Source organism: Nyctereutes procyonoides, unplaced genomic scaffold (assembly GCF_905146905.1).
Source record: "Nyctereutes procyonoides isolate TBG_1078 unplaced genomic scaffold, NYPRO_anot_genome, whole genome shotgun sequence".
Taxonomy (NCBI): domain Eukaryota; kingdom Metazoa; phylum Chordata; class Mammalia; order Carnivora; family Canidae; genus Nyctereutes; species Nyctereutes procyonoides.
In genome coordinates, this window is record NW_026575044.1 from 4,139,487 (window position 1) to 4,158,426 (window position 18,940).

Here is an 18,940-nt window from a genome sequence, read left to right on the forward strand (position 1 = left end):
GCAGGTGGGGGAAATATTTGTATTCACCTTAGTGTTTTTAACACATCACTTAGCAAATCCTCAAAACATGTTTACTGAACAAATAGTTTACTTTTGAGGCTCCCTGCATGGAGCCTGCTTCTCCCTCTGCCTCTCTGTCTCTCATGAATAAATAAAATCTTAAAAAAAAATAGAAAAAAATAGAAAGCTTCTGTGCAGCAAAGGAAATATTCAACAAAACTAGAAGGCAACCTACAGAATAGGAGAAAATATCGGGATTATTCAAACACTTACTGAACATTTTGTACAGAAATTTGGGCACCTCAAAGTTGGCAACTGAGGAAAAAATAGGTCATGAACTCAAACAGCAACAATTAAAGCTCTAAGTGTTGTCAGTTAACACAAAGAAAATGCTCCTGAAAATAGAACAAAAATCACTTTCAACCAGGACATCTAGGAGTGTCCCCCACACTAATAAAGTCTTCTTGAAGGGTAGGTTAATACCTCAAATTTCCTGTAATGAATTTTGAAAAAAAAAATAAGGAGACAGGAGTTTGAATTTCACTAATATGGTTTGGGAGTTTTGATTAGCTTTCAAGAGTAAGAACAGCTACTCTTCTTAAGTAAATTCCTGGGACCTATTCTTTTGGTTTATCTGACACATATACCTCAAAAGTACAACACGACCTATAAAATTTTAAAAATATAAGTTGATTAACACAGGATTAAATTTAGATGGCAGAATAGGACTTAGACACACACCTAAAGCCATGGATGTAAATTATAATTTTAGGCCTTCCCTTCAACTTATTCAAATTACTGTCATGATTTTTTTCCCCCACAGAGGGAGGGAGGGAGGGAGGGAGGAAGAGTCAAAGGGAGAGGCAGAGAAAGAGAATCTTTTTTTTTTTTAATTTTTTTTATTTTTATTTTTATTTTTTTAAATTTTAATTTATTCATGATAGTCACACAGAGACAGAGAGAGAGGGGCAGAGACACAGGCAGAGGGAGAAGCAGGCTCCATGCACCAGGAGCCCGACGTGGGATTCGATCCCGGTCTCCAGGATCGCGCCCTGAGCCAAAGGCAGGCGCCAAACCGCTGCGCCACCCAGGGATCCCAGAGAAAGAGAATCTTAAGCAAGCTCCACACTCCATGCACGAGCCCAGTGTAAGGCTTGATTTCACAATCCTAAGATTTTTGGCTTAGGTCAAAGAGTCAGACACTTAGCTGACCAAGCCACCCCTCTGTCATACTGATTTTGAAGAAACATATGCTTTCAAAGCTTGGATATAAAATTTTTTTAAAATCTGCTAGTAAGGGATCCCTGGGTGGCGCAGCGGTTTGGCGCCTGCCTTTGGCCCAGGGCGCGATCCTGGAGACCCGGGATCGAATCCCACGTCGGGCTCCCGGTGCATGGAGCCTGCTTCTCCCTCTGCCTGTGTCTCTGCGCCTCTCTCTCTGTGACTATCATAAATTAAAAAAAAAAAAAAAAAGTTTAAAAAAAAATCTGCTAGTAAAAAATGCAATATATAAACTTACATTGTGTGAGTTATTTCTTGTTCAAAGATCTGATACCAAAAACAGATGAAAAGAAAAGTAGAAGACAGTGTCATATATGAGAAACAGTCTTTGGAATCAGTTAACAGTTCCTCCAGAATATGACCTAAATCTCTGAGCTGTGTGTGTGTGTGTGTGTGTGTGTGTGTGTGTGTGTGTGTGTGAGAGAGAGAGAGACAGAGACAGAGAAATGAAAGTAATCTTTCTCTGCGTGGTTATAAGGATTTTACAAGATGATATATATGTTCATAAAGTAGATACTCAATAAGGTTCCAACATTTCATAATGGTAAGACAGATTAACTGTTTAAAAAGCCTTTCAAAACAGATATTCAATACCTTTATTGTAGAGGAAAAGATTATCAAAATATTCCCAAAAGCACAACTCTGAAATGCCAGTTTTGTTCTTAAAGGACTTAAAAACTTTAATGGTGTTCACACCATACAGTCAGGAAGTAGAACAACCCCACAAAAAAGCAAAAAGAAAAGCAAAAATGCCAAGATCTTCTCCAACCACAATTATTTTTACTATGAAACAGAATTTCCTTACAAATTAAGTAGTTTTTACAGTGGTGACATTTATCATTGATGTGATCTGTTTAATATGACTGTAGTCAAAAGGGAAGTTGGGCTTGTTATTTTTCCAGAAATTGAAAAAAGTACCATCATTAAGATAAGGAAGAGAAAGATTTGTATCCATCTTTTTGGGACATGTAAGGTGAGAGTGCAGTCTCACAGTTGGAGAATTTGTGGCTATTGCTGGAGGAACTGGAGATGCTCTCTAGTAAGCGGGTAATCCCTCTTCCCCGAACACTGCTGTTTTGGCCAGAAATTTTCACCCCAGATGGATAGTCACCTAAGGATATTGGAAATACAAGAAGAGAATATGTAGCAATTTCATGGCTTTATTATAGAGATCCCTCAATTGACTCTTATCCCACTGTAAGCCTTTCATGAATAGGACAGAGATTCTTAGTAAAGGAAAACATTCTCAGAGTAAAAGCTAAAAGGCTGAACAAGAATATTTTTGTTTTTAGCTCCAGAAACCTTAATTGAAGTTCTTCAGGCACTACTTGAAATTTCACATTCCTAAGCTTTTAAATTTTCCTATCTGCCCCAAAACATCACAAAACTATAAAACTATAGCTGCTACAAGAATATCAGACTTTAGTTTTTAAATGCCCTGAACAAAAGTCTGGAGGATAAGTTAAATTATATTAAAGTGATACAAAAATGTACATATTCTAATTGTTTAAGGTGCTAATAACGCCAAATAAAACTCCTAATTCAACAAGATCCTTGTAGCTTCAAACTAATTTAGAGCATCTTTAAGTACCATACCCTGGATCTGATTAAGCTTTAAGGTCCTATACTGTCTAAAGTACATTCTTAGGAAACAGAAGATACTTACCAGTGGGTGGGTTTGATCTTTGTTCCTGATTAGAAGAACTGAAATGAGAAAATCCTGAACTCTCAACCCTTAGCTTCTATAAGTAACAAAAATACAGGGAAAATAAGTTTTATTTTTTAATTATTGGATCTACTTCAATTTCAGATTATTTTTTATAAAATACTAACACCCATTTTTCCAACATCTAATCAACTTTTGAAGAGTATTGCTGAAAAGTGAAGCAGAAGGTAGTGTTTGGAGGGGAATTACAGGGTTAAGACAGGATTATTTTTAAAGATGAATAATAACATGTATCCTGATAAGAATGATTCAGTACTGAGAGAAATGGTAAAAATGCAGGAAAGAGAAGTAAATTGTTGGAGTCATATCTTTGAGGAGGTAAGAGAATAAGATCTCAAACATAAATTAGTTTGGATTGGTCTTAGCAGGAACACAGACAATTCATGCATTAAAAAGCAGAATGCAGTGGTAGGAATATGTAGAAAATCTGACTGTTTCTATTTTCTCGGTGAAGTAGGAGGCAAGGGTATCAGCTCAAATAAGGATGAGGGAAGAGGTGACTGAATCTGAAGTGAAAGAAGGTGAGAAATAACACTAGGACACTGGGAGAAATGGACAACTGACAGTGTTCCAGTAAGGGCTCACCTGAGATTGGTAATGCTGTTTAATAAAACTAGTCAGTATGGCAGTTTCCTTTCAGCCTCATTTAGCTTCATGAGTATGGGAACAGAGTAAGTGAAGAGCTAGGTTTAATCAGGGTATTTGTCAACCAAGTTTGATAAAAAACTTGATATTGCAAAAGTGAGTGGAAATAATAGAACAAGGAATCTAAGCTTCCTGGGAAGGAAAGAGGTGATGGGTGGTGGAAAGAGAGGGGTACAGAAGGAGACACAAGGCTGTTGCACTGCATATATGTCAGGGGTACCACTAGGGTCTAGGGCAGGATAGTGGGAATGAGTACCTGCTGTACACCAGGAAACAGGACCACTGGGGAACGGAAAGTCAAGGAACTAAGAAGTCAGGCAGTTGGAAGGATTACCCATGGGCAAACTGAAACCAAGAATTCAGACAGGAATATTGTTTGATCTCCTGGCTCAGCGTTGCTCTGGGAATGAGGACAACCAACTCAGGGACCTATTGATTCCAAGATGCAGTTATTAGGCACTACAGTCTTTATGGCATAAGATTTAAAGCCTAAAGATTTTAGGGGCACCTGAGTGGCTCAGAAGTTGAGCGTCTGCCTTCTGCTCAGGGCGTGACCTTGGAGTCCTAGGATCGAATCCCGTATCAGGCTCCTTGCATGGAGCCTGCTTCTCCCGTCTCTGCCTTTGTGTCTCTCATGAATAAATAAAATCTTAAAAAAAGGGGGGGGGCATAATGAGATTAATTCTGGGGTCTTAATACAATGATGACACGGCTAATGAGGCAGGGTTTTTCAACCTAGGCATTACTGACATCTTAGACTGGGTAACACTTGGTTGTGAGAGGCTGTCCTATGCATTGTAGGATGTGTGGCAGGATCTCTGGCCTCTACCCATTCGGTACCAGTAGCACCCCGTTCGTAGCTGACAACCAAAAATGTCTCCCAACATTGCCAAATGTCTCCCAGAGGACACAAAATAGGCCCTAGCTAATAACAACTGAGTTAAAAGGAGAAAGAAGAGTCTTGCTCAGAATATATGGACAGTCTGGGACATTTATTCTTTAAATTGTCATACATTAAGATGGACTTTTTGGTGTGTATATTCTACAAGTTTTAACACATGACGAGATTTGTGAAACCACTACTGCAATCAGGATATAGAGCCATTCTATCACCTCAAAAACTTTCTTCATGCTATCCCTTTACAGTTATACCCTCCCTCCAACTCCAAACCCCTGGGAACCACAGATAGGTTATCATTATTGTTTTTCTTTTCAAGAATGCCACATAATATTTTGAGAATGCTTCTTTTTTGCTAAGTATAATTAATACCTTTGAGAATGATCCTAATTACTGACTGTTATCAATAGTTTATCCTATTTTGGGGGTTCTCTTTTCACTGTTTTCTGAACCTCTTTTAACTAATATTTATTACCTACTATGCTCCAAGGTAGAGTTCTTGGCCATTTCATATTCAGTCGCATTTAATCCACAACTACTAGCCCTTATTACTATTCTTGTTTTATAGGTAAGGAATCAGCACAGAAAGTTCAAATAACTTGCATTAAGTCGCACAGCCCGTATGGAGTAGGTCTGAAATCCAATTCAGGAATTCTAACTCCAGAATCTATACTCTTAGCTGCTATGCTGTTAGTACCATATAGAGGTCTACTAGTAAATAAATTTCAAGGAGGAAATCTCAAGAAATTAATTCCCTTAATTTATTTAGGGAGATTAAATAGCTCTTAATCAAATCCTGAATCAGGTCTTATCCATTTCAAAGTAAATATTTTAAATATTTACATTATTTACATTCAGATATTTAATATTTGGAATGAATTTTGGATATGATTTGTTAAAGACTAACTGCTCATGTTAATTTTCTTATAACTTCATTAAATATAGTGGAAAAATATACCAGGAAGGAGAAAGATTTACGCAACTGGGTCCAAATGGATTAAGGGGTCTTTGACATACCAGGGGTGCCTGGGTGGCTGAGTCAGTTGAGTAACCAACAACTCTGATTTCGGCTCAGGTCACGATCTCAGAGTCCTGAGAAGTCCCCCATATCTAGATCTGTGCTCAGCAGGGTGTCTGCTCCCTCTCCTTCTGCCCCTCCCCCACATGCTCTCTTTCTCTCTCTCTTAAATAAATCTTCGGGGGGGGGGTGTCTGACATTCCATGAAAGACTTTTTAAAAAAAATGTTTTTGAAGAAAGAAAGAACCAAAGTCATGATCTTTAGCTGTTGCTGACCAGAGCCACAGCGAGTACCACATACAGAGTGATCAGTACCTCCTAAAAGTCAGTTCCTTACCTGGTAACGCCCTGCATCCAATACAACAATTTTGGGTGTCACACTATTGCTGGCCTCATAATCTTGAAGTGGTACATGAGTATCTGTGAGCTGGATTCCAAAGAGAGTGGCCAGAGAGTTACTGATACAGTACCTTCAAAAGGAGGTAAGAAAAGCTGGATATCAGAATCTAATTCATTCTAAAATGATTCATATTTTTAAAATTTTTTTTTTAATTTTTTTTTTTTTTATTTATTTATGATAGTCACAGAGAGAGAGGCGCAGAGACATAGGCAGAGGGAGAAGCAGGCTCCAGGCACCGGGAGCCCGACGTGGGATTCGATCCCGGGTCTCCAGGATCGCGCCCTGGGCCAAAGGCAGGCGCCAAACCGCTGCGCCACCCAGGGATCCCCATATTTTTAAAATTTCTAATATAAAGAAAAAGCATGTAAGATATACTGTTCTAAAAAAGAAAAAAAACTTAGAGATTTGGAGAAGAAATGGGTTCAGGGAGCAATACATCTTATAAACTGATCATTACTGGTAAGCAATACTCTGATACCAGATAAAATTTCAGGTTCATTTTAAGGGAATAGGATTGAGAGTAAAGGTTACCAGAATTCTCAAATGTTTAAGTCAGGCAGAGGGCAGCAACAGAAATTATACTACAACTTTAAAAATACTTATTTATCCTCAGAACCAACTAATCAGCCATGTAAAGGGACTACCAGAGCACCGAAAAATCTAAGGCTCCAGGTGCTTTCACTACAAAATAAGAAGAAAAGTGTCTATATTTTTGAGCATCTTAACAATGCTAATGTTAATGGTATTAGCGAATTTCATCTCCTACAAGGAGAACTTTCAGTAAGTGCTTCTGAAGGTTCACCGAAATGGCTCAAGTGATAACTATACCAACAAGTGAGACATGGACAGAATAATAAAAGTAACATGAAGCTTTTTTTGTTTGTTTCTTTTAAAGATTTATTAATTCATGAGAGACAGAGAGAGGCAGAGACACAGGCAGAGGGAGAAGCCCATTGCGGGACTTGATCCCAGGACTGCAGGATCATGACCTGAGCTGAAGGCAGACGCTCAACTGCTGAGCCACCCAGGCGTCCCAACATGAAGTTTTTTTTTTTTTTTTTTTTTAAAGAAAAAAAGAAAAAAAAAACCCAACCATTTGTTTTAGAAAAGAATTATGGAAATAGGTGAACAGTGTTTAACCCCAATTTGCAAAAGCAACAGCGAGCAAAATGGCAAAGAATTCAATGCAGAATACAGCATTATGAAGAAACTCTTTTCTCCGACTTACGCAATTTTCTTGCAAACAGCTAGAGCACAGAAGAGAATATCGTTTTCTTCATGCCACTTGCACCTGTACAAAGAAAGGACTTTAATATCCTTAATGGCAGTAGCACTGCTTACAGGTTTTTATATGCCAGATTTCTAAAATCATTTAAGAAAAACTGACACTATTACTCAAAGATTAAGGTTTCTTAGTTAACAAAAACCAGATTCTTTCAGAAAGACTTGTTTAAATGTTATCTCTTCTGATGTAAATTCATGATGCTATGCAAACCACACATAACTCTACCAGGTAAATTCTACCTTGAAATAAAATGAGTGTTACAGGGACACATTAGTGACTGTGGTTAACATGCACTTGTTCAACATTTGTTTACTAAGTGCATACTATTTACCAAGTATTGATCTTGGCTCTAGACAAACAGTATTGAATGAAACATGTTTAAAAAGAGAGATAGAAAGAAGAAAACACAGAAAGTCTTAATAATTACAAATGGAAATGATGAACAACATACTTTTACAATGGCATACTTTTACCATAAACCTGTATCTTTCCACTGAGCAATGTCTATTGAAACTCAGAACAGTACTAACTGCATAATTCACAGCTTGCCTGAACCCTAGGAAGAATCATTTAAAAGTTACAAACATGCTAAACACTAAATGTAAAAACTTAGTTATCTACACTTAATGAAAGTTACTTAACTGAATAGAAGACTATCTAAATATGAGATTAAGAATTTCTCCCATTGCTTTTCTAAAAAGTCACTCAGTAAATAGGATTCATAAAACTCTTAACTCTAAAATGAAGGCTCAAGTTGAAACTAAGCCTATGTTCTTACATATGCACACAGAATCAAGTAATTTTTAAATTCCTAGTTTTGCTCCTTTTCTGGAACTTAAAACCAAGTTTTAAGTGCCTCATATACACATTTCCATTATAGATCATATTTGAAATAAAAGCAATTGAAAAACCAACAATGTATTCTAGGATTAAAAACAAACCCAAGAACAAGCCTATGGAAATCTGACCCCAGGGGAAAAATGCCTCCAACCTACAGTTACATTGTTTAAAATGACGGTGTTTTCATCTCTTTTTACTTAAGTTTTCCTTTAAATTCCAGTTAGTTAACATACAGTGTAAATATTAGTTTTGGGTATACAATTCAGTAATTAAACACTTACATACATCATCCTATATTCATCAGAAGTGCACTCCCCAATCCCCATCACCTATTTAAGCCCCCCACCCCCACCCCATAACCATCACAGTTGAGAGTCTGTTTTTTGGTTGGCCTCCGTTCCCAACCCCTCCCCGTAATCTTTTGTTTCTTAAATTCCACATATGATGAAATCATATGGTACTGGTCTTTCTCTGACTTATTTCTTCTTGATTTTCTTCCTCAAAATCACCCCACCAATCCCCCTAAAAATATGAGTGTATTTTCTAGTAAAGGAAGATTCACTCTAAGTATCTGTCAAAATTCAGAACCGATTTGTATACTTTGTTAAGCTATTAACATTCACTTTGCAATATCAAATCTAGCCCTAGCTTTAACACCTCTTAGATGGGTTTCTTTGATGAAATTCTAAAGTTATGAGGTCACAAGTGAGTAAATCTATCCAACACTCTCTCATTCACTCAAACGACATGTAGCATAAAGACCTTGAGACTCCTCTTTTCCTATCTCCAAAGGTGGCAATAATCTCCTTTCCTCCTATTTCAGGAGGATTCCTCCTCCTTTTCAAGGATAGCCCAGCCTCTACCTTGCTAAGGAAGCACGATCACCTGGCAGCTACAGAGGCTCTACACTCTAGTCAAACCGAATCAGTAGTCTCTCTTCAACAGTTCATGTACTTTCCGCCCTTTGAGTCACTGTTCAGGTCGTTTTCTTCTCTTGGAAGGTCTTCCTTTCAACTCAAATCTCTGCTCAGAGAAATTCTATGCATCATTCCAGCAGAACCAAATAAAAAATTTACCTCATAAGGTAGTGCATACATTTTTAGCCCTTACACTGATGTAATTTCTTCCTGATGTATCATCTTCTGAAACACCAGTTATCAGAAATTATCACACACAACTCCAGCATCTTTACATGCTTTATTGCTTTTGTCAGCCAGGAGACACCGAGGCCAAAGAAAATCATGTTGCCCTTTCCCATATTTCCCACTGAATCCAGTTTCAGGCCTTATGTACAAGAGCCGCCCAAGGATTTGTTAAATCAAAAACTCAACAAATTGGGCTAAGAAAAAACTATTCTAAAGTGACATCAATATACAAAATTTCACCCCTTAAAAACTACTATTGCTGGGGCTTCTGGCTTAAAATAAACAAATCTATCTCCTCTTGATCCCAATACTATGAAAACAAAAGTCAAAGAATAAAAACAGTAGCAGTCCACAATAAAGGGAAAACAGAAGGAGGCCTCCATGGAAGAGAGTTTAACAAATGTGTGGGATATGGAAAGTAAATGCAGGAGTGGGAACTGAGGAGGAAGTAGTAACTAGACAAAGGAGGTCACAGCCTTCACTCCTCACAGAAACAGCTGCACAGAAGGAGATATGCCTCCCAGAAGTCAAGAGAGACTCTGAATCCATGCAGATATCCCTGGCCAGAAAGCAGAGTAAGACAGGAAGCTGGACTTCTTCTGTAGAAAGAATAGTCGAGTTCCCTGACCTTGTACAAAGAAGTCAACTGCTCTTGGAGAACCTCTGGCATTTAGGATTCTGTCTCAGTGTAACCTCTAGCTCCGTCATCTGCTTCCGCTATAGTAAAGTCCAACTAGTTGATAATACCCACTGAATACAGAGCACTTACTCAGCTATACAGCCTGATTTCTAAATATGGACATAACCAAGGACAATCAGACATTCAAAGAAAACATGCAACATGAAAAGATCAAGACAGGACACAACTCACAACCCCAAAGAATGAGATAATCCAGAAAACCAAAGCAAACATCTCCACTCCATCAACAAGTATCCCAATGAGATCTGTGAAATTATTGTATCTATGATCCTAGTTTTCTTCCTCTTATCTGCAACTCAAACCAACAATGACGGCAGCTATGGCAATACGTGTAACATGATAGTAACTGCAGGCTGAGAGCTACTGAGAGCTCCAAAAGTAGCCTCTGCCCAGTTCTAAAATGTCAGAACTTGTCAGGGCTCTATGCTGGGTCCTCTTCTGTTTATGCCCTCTCTCTGAGTGATCTCGTCAATATGCTGTAAGATCCATTACAGCAGAAGACTAGTCTCTCTTCATTGTATTTTCAGGGCCCAGAACAGTGCCTGGCACACAGTGAATGAGTGCTGGCATTACCCAAACCTCTCCAGAGTGCTAGGCCAGAACCAACAGCTGCCTCCTTGTTATTTCTAGATCTTACCTCACCAGGGCCTCAAAACATTCTAAACTTGCTCTTCTCTCTCTTCCCCATCTACCCTGAAGTATATACTACAAACCTAAGTATGGTCTTTATTTCTTTTCATTCTGTCTTCCTGTATCCAGTCCATCAGCAAGTTCCACTGGTTTTTACCAAGATGAAATCTACTTAATCCTCTCCATTTCTACTGTCACCTCCCTGCAAGCCATTTCTTGCCTGGACCAGAGAAATAGTCTAATAGTTTTAGACTATACTTCCCTTTTTGCCTCCTCTCAATATATCCATTAAAAGCTCAGGCCATCTTTTAGAAACCTAATCATTCTGTGAATTCCGTGCTTGATAAAATTCCTTCCTGAACCCCCCTAAATACAGAGAACTGATGGTTGCCAAGGGTGGGGGGATTCTTTTCTGTAGTGAAGAAGGTGTATGGTGTTTATAATCCTTATATCTTCAACCTCACCTTGTGTGTTCTCCCCTTTGCTCACTATCTTCCAGTCACACTGACAACAATTTCCAGTAAACACCAAGCTTTCACCTCCAGGCTTTTGCACCTCTCTTCCCAGAATGCTTTTCTTTACATTTTTCACATGTTTGCATTACTTTCTTGCTTCAGATCTCAGTTTTAAGGTTACATCCTCAAAAAAAAGTCTTGACTATTCTAGAAAGTAGTCTTTCTATACACTCTTCTAAAAGAGGAACAATATCCTGTTGATTTCCTTAGCACTGATCACAAAATTACCATTTTATTATTTACTGTATTGTTTCACTTTCCCACTAAAATGTTAACTTTATGAAGGCAGAACCCACATTGATCTTGTTCACCACTGTACCTTCAGCGCAGCACAGTGCCTGGGACAGAGAAGATCCTCAATAAATACTGGTTGATTAAATAAAAGCTGCCTTGTTTCATCCATAGGTCATACACAGTAAATTAAAGATAATTATGACAAAAAACCAGGAGAATGGGAGATTTATAAAATTATAAATATTCTAGCCTTCAAAATATAGCCTGCTTAATAAGATTCCAATACTTAGTCTAACTGAACTCAATTTCACCAATATCTACCCATTTCACTTACCCATTTCTCCAAAAGCTAGAGACATTTATCAAAAATTTATTAAAAACTTTAATGTAAAAGCAAAAGTTTAAGATAGTGTTTGAAATGAGCCCCATCTGCTTATATTAACTGATCCCAACAAGAGCTTCTGTTGGCTACTACAACCCAATCTCCCTCCTAAATACTACATATTGGAATCTTACATTAAGCAGCTCAGAAAAAGGTAGATTCATCCTGTTCAAAGCAGCTTATTACAAAGTGCTTACAGTACTGTGTAATAGTTTCATCGTTAACAAAACCCATGGAACAAGCCTCAGTGTCTTATAACAAATCTACCCTTGCTACAGCCTGTACTTATTCAACTGAGCTCAACCCTGTATTTCTTCAATTTTAAAACATGTTTTCTTTTTCCACATTTTAACTGAAGTTGGAATGCATCTTACAATTGAAGGTATTTTACAATTGCTATTGGTCAATCTAGAATTAGTTGTGTTGCCTGAACATGTACAAATTTGCTTGTTCTTGATGATAAGCAATTGCAACTCATTTTAGTCAATAAACCATTTGAAGATTATTTGAGAAAGTACTGGTTTGTGTCTGAATACTTTATGCTGACATCATCTGATAAAATCAAGAAAGAACCAGCATCAAACTCACAGAAAAGGTAGGTGTCAGTGGCAAAGAAGAATTTTAATACACCAGCATAAAAATACATATAACCATTATGTATGTTTCATTTTAATTCATATCATTCACTTTCTTTGTAGAATACTTGCTCAGCCTATTCTTTTTTCTTCTAGTAACCATATACACTTTATCCTTCCCCTAAAATTACTTTTCATTTTTTAATTGAAGTATAATTGACACACAAGTGCTACATTAGTTTCAGATGTACAATATAGTACTTCCATAAGTCTGTACATTACACTATGCTGACAAGGGTAGCTACCACCTGTCACCATACAACACTATTAAAATACCACTGACTATATTCCCTATACTATACTTTTCATCCCCAAAACATATTCATTCCATAACTGGAAGCCTATACCTCCTACTCCCCCCCCCCCTTTACTCATTTTGCCCATTTCTCCACCCTCCCCTCTGGCAACCATCAGTTTAGTTTGTTGTATGTATTTATGAACCTATTTTTGCTTTTTTTTGTTTTTTAGATTTCACATATAAGTAAAATCCTGTATTTGTCTTTCTCTTTGTTCATCCTAACACCCTCTAGGTCCATCCATGCTTTACAAAAGGTAAGCTCTTATTCTTTTTTATGGCTGAATATTATTCTATTTTGTGTGTGTGTGTGTGTGTGTGTGACTCTATACACACACATACAACATCCTTTTTATACATTCATCTATTGATGGACAGTTGGGTTGCTTTCATATTTTGGCTATTGTAAATAATGCAATAAATACACGGGTGCATATATATTTTCCAATTAGTTTTAATTTTCTATGGGTAAATACCCAGAAATGGAATTACTGGATCATATGGTATTTCTATTTTTAATTTTTTGAAGAACTTCAATACTGTTTTTCACAGTGGCTGCACCAATTTACACTCCCATCAAAAATGCACAAGGAAAAAAACCTGTTAATTTCCAACGGAGTAATTTCTCAAGTTCACACCTGACCCTTTATATGGCTTTATAGGGAGAGTAGAGTCCACAAAACACTGGGGGAGAGAAAGAAGGGAAATAGAGATCCTAAGATTAAGTCACAATCATTTCACAATGATAAGATCTATAAATATTCAGAATCTTGATAGAGCAGGGCACTGACTACAGCAAAGGAACTTAAAAGTGCCTGTGAGGTTTCAGGAGGCAGTCTGGAAGGGAGGGAAGGAAAAGAGTTATTTAGAAACTGTGTGGAGGGGAAAAAAAGGCAAAAGGGGAGAAATTGTTTTCTTTTGTCCTGAAAATTCCTAAAGAAAAACGGGAATCCCACAACCACACCCCTGCTACCCTGAAAGCATTCAAAGAAATTAGTTTGGTACACTGACAGAAGAGGGAGCACTTGAACTATGAATCTCCAAACCACCGGCCATGTCCAAGAAATACAAAGGAACAACATACCTTGATGTACAGAAAGCTACAAGGAAACTGAAAATGAGACTGAAAACACTCTTGCTGATAACCCTCTCTTTATCTTCCTTCCCTCCCCAGTCAAAAAATCATGAGAGGAAAACTATAACATAACACTGTGTTGAATTAAATATCTTCAAACAAGAATTTTAAGATATGATAACATGCCCTGAATGAGAAATTTCAAAACTAAGAACACAAATAAGTAAGAGCTGACAAAACTCTGGAAATAAAATTACATCGGAAAAGAAGTAAATTACAAACATATGCTGGACTCCCTTCAGAAAAGAAATTAAATAGAACAGAACCAATAAACTACAACTGAATAAAAATCTCCAGGAATAAGACCTGATTCTGCATACTGAATGGGCTCACCAAACAACTGAGAAATTTGGAAACATAAAATGTAAAATCTCTGGAAGAAGTACAGATTACCAAAACAGATCCTATTAAAGTCAAAAAGCCTAATCAAACCGATTTTCATAGAACAGGGAAAGTTATCAAAGAACTGCCCCACAAAAATTTGCCAGTCCTAGATATGCACAACTTGTAGGAGAAACTTTTAAAGGTCTTGAAAGACCCAAAAGTAGATTTGAGAAATGGAAAGACAAATCTCTTGTCTTTGGATAGAATTCAACATTATAAACATTTCAGTTCTCCCCAAGTTAATTTATAAATATAATGCAATCCAAGGAGTTTCATGGAGCTAGACAGAAGTGAAGTGATACTTCTGAATATACTTTTTTGTTTAAACACATTAAAAAGGTAAGAGAATCAATAAGGATGGGGAAAAACAAATGGAATAAAACAAGCAAATGGACGCAATTATATTTCAAAGGAATATTTTAACCATGCTGAAAAAGGGGGGGGGGGGAACCAACCCAGATAACTTTTGAGCGAAGTATTTTGACTATATGCCTTCAGACTAAAAAACAACTGAAAGCAAATTCTGAACTATTAATTTTTTACAGTAATATCACTCAATTTTTAAACAATTGACTTTTAGTTCATGTATTCTAGGACTGAACAAACAAGTAAGAATATTGAACACCAGGTTTTTTACTCAGAGGAAAAATACAAAAATAGAAAAGTGGAAAACTAGAAAACAGTATGTGTTGAACTGGAATTATAGGTATTCAGTATGAACTCATGGTGAGATAGACATAAAAATGTATGCAGAGGCTGTACATATATGTAGCTCTCTCCACTACAGGGAATAATCAGTGATGCTTTAGAAGGAATGAGCATACCCGTAACCCACATTCTATCTCCTAATCGCTGTCCTCCATTTAAAGGAACCAGGGATCCTTGGAGAAATGGGTAATCCAAAGCTGAAGCAGGGAAAGCACAAAGATAAGCCTGCAACACTAAGTCAGAAAGCAAAGCACTCAAAGAATTATGAAGAAATGTCAAAAGGACAAACCACTGCTTTGAAGGGCTTCCCATTGGCCATAAATCAAACTGAGCATAAAAACTAAGTTGATAGTAACAGATTGCAGCCCATTTGATAAAACAGGAATCCATGATTCTATACTCCTAAATTATTTTTTAAAAATAAAAGCTCTTAGGGCATCTGGGTGGCTCAGTCAGTTGAGCAGCTGACTCTTGGTTTCAGCTTGGGTTATCTTCCCGGAGTCCTGGGATCAAGCCTCATGTCAGGTTGCTGCTAAGATGGAACTCTGTTTGAGGATTCTCTCTCCCTCTCCTTTCCCCCTGACAAATAAATAAATAAATCTTAAAAAAATATATATAAAAGCAAAGCTCTTCCTTACAGAATGTCAACTAATAAACGTAAAAGGAACAGCTGGATTAGAAAACTCACCATTTAGAAACATAATAATTACTGATTCAGGCAAAAGTCATCAGTGGATGTGAAAACCATGAGGCAGACTAAAGTTTGATATTATCTACCAAATCTCAAAATATCTCCCTACAAAATAATTCCAAGGTGAAAACCAGTAACTTTTCAAGGGAGAAATCTGGCAAGGACTATTTTAAGTTATCAAAGTTATCATCAGTGATGGAACTAGATATCATATGCATCCAGATAAGACCTAATTTTTGTGGTATTCCTGTCTAAAATATATTACCTCAAACTAATCATGAAGAAATACAGGCAAACTAAAACTAAAACATTCTATAAAGCAACTGGCCTGTAATCTTAAAAAAAGTTAAGATCATGAAACTCAAAGTCAGTCATTTGCAACTACCTTCTCCCATTCTGAAGGTTGCCTATTAGTTTTTATTTTTTCCTTCACCGTGCAGAAACTTTTTATATGTTGATGATGTCCCAATAGTTTAATTTTTGCTTTTGTTTCCTTTGCCTCAGGAGATACACCTAGTAAGAAGTTGCTATGGCCAATGTCGAAGAGGTTACTGCCTGTGTTCTCCTCTAGGATTTTGATGATTTCAGGTTTCACGTTTAGGTCTTTCATCCATTTTGAATTTATTTTTGTGTATGGTGTAAGAAAGTGGTCCAGTTTCATTCTTTTGCATGTGGCTGTCTAGTTTTCCCAATGCTATTTGTACATATAGAAAGAACTTCTAAAACTGAACATCCAAAAAACAAATAATCCAATTAAAAGGTGAGAAGATATGAATAGACATTTCTCTGAAGAAGGCATACAGATGGCTAACTTGAAAAGATGCTCAAAATCACTCAGAGAAACACAAATTAAAACTACAATGAGACATTACCTCATACCTGTCAGAATGGCTAAAATTAACAGCACAGGAAACAACAGGTGTTGGTGAGGATGTGGGGAAAGGGAACCCTGTTGGTGGAAATGCAAGGTGGTACAGCCACTCTAGAAAACAGTATGGAGGTTCCTAAAGTTAAAAACAGAGCTACCCTTCAATCCAGCAATTACACTACTAGGTACTTACTCAAAAGTTACAAAAATACTAATCCAAAGGCATACATGCAACCTAATGTTTATATAGCATTATCAACAATATCCAAACTATGGAAAGAGCATTTCCCAATGTCTACCAACTGATGAATGGATAAAGAATATGTGGTATACACACACACACACTGGAATATCACTTAGCCATAAAGAGAATGATATCATGCTATTTGCAACATCGTGAATAGACCTAGAGAGTATTATGCTAAGTAAAATAAGTTAGTCAGAGAAAGACAAATACCATATGATTTCACTCCTAACTGGAATTTAAGAAACAGAACAGATGAACACAGGTGGGGAAGAAAAGACACAAATCAGGAGACTCTTAACTACAGAGAACAAACTGAGGATTTCTGGAGGGAGGAAGGTACGGGAATGGGTTAAACAGGTGATGGGCATTAAGGAGTGCATTTGGTGTTGTATGTAAGTGATGAATCATTGTATCCTATACCCGAAACACTATATGTTGACACAAATTTAAATAAAAACTTGATAAAAGACAAAACAGTCAAAGTAAGACTTCAGTCTAACTATTTCAGAGTAAAGGAGTCTAAAGAAACCTGATAACTAAATGCAACAGGTGATCTTGGATTGAATTTAATTTGTGTTAATATACAATAAAATTATCAAAACAAGAAATTGCCATTGGCACAATATTATGTCAAATCAGAAGGCCATATTCATATTTTGCTAGTGTTCCAATAATGTCTTTTATAGTGAAAGAAAAAAAATCTAGTCTAGATTTCTGCCCAGGACCACATGCTCCATTTAGTTATCAGGTTTCTTTAGACTCCTTTAACTGAAATAGTTTCTCAGTCTTACTTTGACTCAAAATTTTCAAGTTTTTATTTAAATTTCTGTACTATTCCTTTTTTCTTCTCTGTACTATTCTTGCAAACTTTTCTGTAAACCTGAAATTATCTCAAAATAAAAAATATTTTCAATTTATTTCACTGCCATACTTCTTATAGGTAAGTAGTATAAAGATTCCATGTAATAAAACATCTGTTTAAATAAATGTATTCTTTCATCAGTACAAAAATTCTAAGTGATAAAGCACCATCTCAGTTACTTGGTAATGTGTTTTGCTTTTAGCTGTAGACAACATGACAATGTATGGGACAATCGATGGAATCGTCTTATTCAAGGAAATAATGATTCCAAGGTTTCATAGGAAAATAGTGCCTGCTGACGAAAAAAAGAAAAGACTAACCCTGTCATATTTTGTCAGTTCACAAATTCAAAACCACTATCACAAAATCACTTATAAATACCTTGTGTTGCTAGAATAATCCCACATGGCCACATCTAGGAGGCTCCGAACCCAGGTTTTAGAGGGCTCCTTAAGAAATTTTTGCTGGTAGATTCCCACTACAAGATCTTCTACAGTGAGAAGTTCTAGATCTTGTCTGATTTCTTCCATTGGTAAACAGAAAAAGGTAAACAATTACTGAATTTAGGTACACAGAACATATATACCAAAATGGAAATAACAGATGTTACAATGCACTTAAACAGTGACCTAGTTTTACTTACCTGATGCCTTTGCCATATGCTTCAAACACCAGTTGACTCTGGCTCTGTCATCAGACTGGAGAAGGGAAAAAATTTACTTGTATTTTCTCCTACACTGAGTTAATTTTAATCAATTGCTGTCCTTTCAAACTGGGGAGGTGGGGGTGGCAGGAAGGGAAAGACTGAAGAGTTTGTGACAACTAAATGAGAACCATAAAAAAGAGCAACATACATTTTAAAAAAGACTACTGCTTTTAATAACCAGTAACATTTATAAAGCGATGCTAAGAGACTCTGTGAAAAGGGAGATCTAGGGTAGGCACATGAAGAAACCAATGTTCAGAAAAAGATAAGGTAATCTGTTCATGGTTACACTAAAATAGTAATGTTAAAATCCAGTTCTTCAACTCCTAGCCTAAAAGAATTAGACAAAATAAAGAATAAAGGCTCTCTAAAGATTACAAAAGAGGATCAAGAGATTGTTACAAAGTTTTTAAAAAACAGTGATCTTACTTAGGACAGGTGTACAGATTAGAGCACCCTTTCTTCAGAGTAAAAAAGGGATTTCAGCAGGAGAAACTAAAAACATGAGATCTGCCAAATTAGAAATAACATTCAGCTTTTGCAGTCTTCAAAATCCCTTCAATACCACAGAAATTATTATACCTAATCACATTCAAAACAATTCAGAATGAACATGTTTTACCACACACAGATAACACACAAGCAAACATTCTTTCTTTGGGTACCTTTCATGGGTCTTTTAGTATCTCAGTACATGCCTTAAAAAAAAT

The 18,940-nt window shown here is 36.7% G+C and overlaps 1 protein-coding gene across 3 annotated transcripts in view; it reads right to left on the reverse strand.

Annotated features, from left to right (window-relative positions):
* Positions 1 to 1,937: 1,937 nt before the first annotated feature.
* Positions 1,938 to 18,940, reverse strand: part of MAEL (maelstrom spermatogenic transposon silencer) — a 29,543-nt gene continuing 12,540 nt past the window's right edge. For 2 of the 3 annotated variants that reach the window (XM_055324347.1, XM_055324346.1), the window contains 6 exons: positions 18,168 to 18,222; positions 17,906 to 18,047; positions 7,197 to 7,259; positions 5,906 to 6,038; positions 2,948 to 3,023; positions 1,938 to 2,392 (listed from right to left, as the gene is read on the reverse strand). In XM_055324347.1, coding sequence (XP_055180322.1) covers positions 2,205 to 2,392; positions 2,948 to 3,023; positions 5,906 to 6,038; positions 7,197 to 7,259; positions 17,906 to 18,047; positions 18,168 to 18,222 — 657 coding nt within the window. In that variant the 3' untranslated portion in view covers positions 1,938 to 2,204. The remainder of the gene's footprint in view (positions 2,393 to 2,947; positions 3,024 to 5,905; positions 6,039 to 7,196; positions 7,260 to 17,905; positions 18,048 to 18,167; positions 18,223 to 18,940) is intronic. The other variant, XM_055324348.1, reaches the window with a different exon arrangement.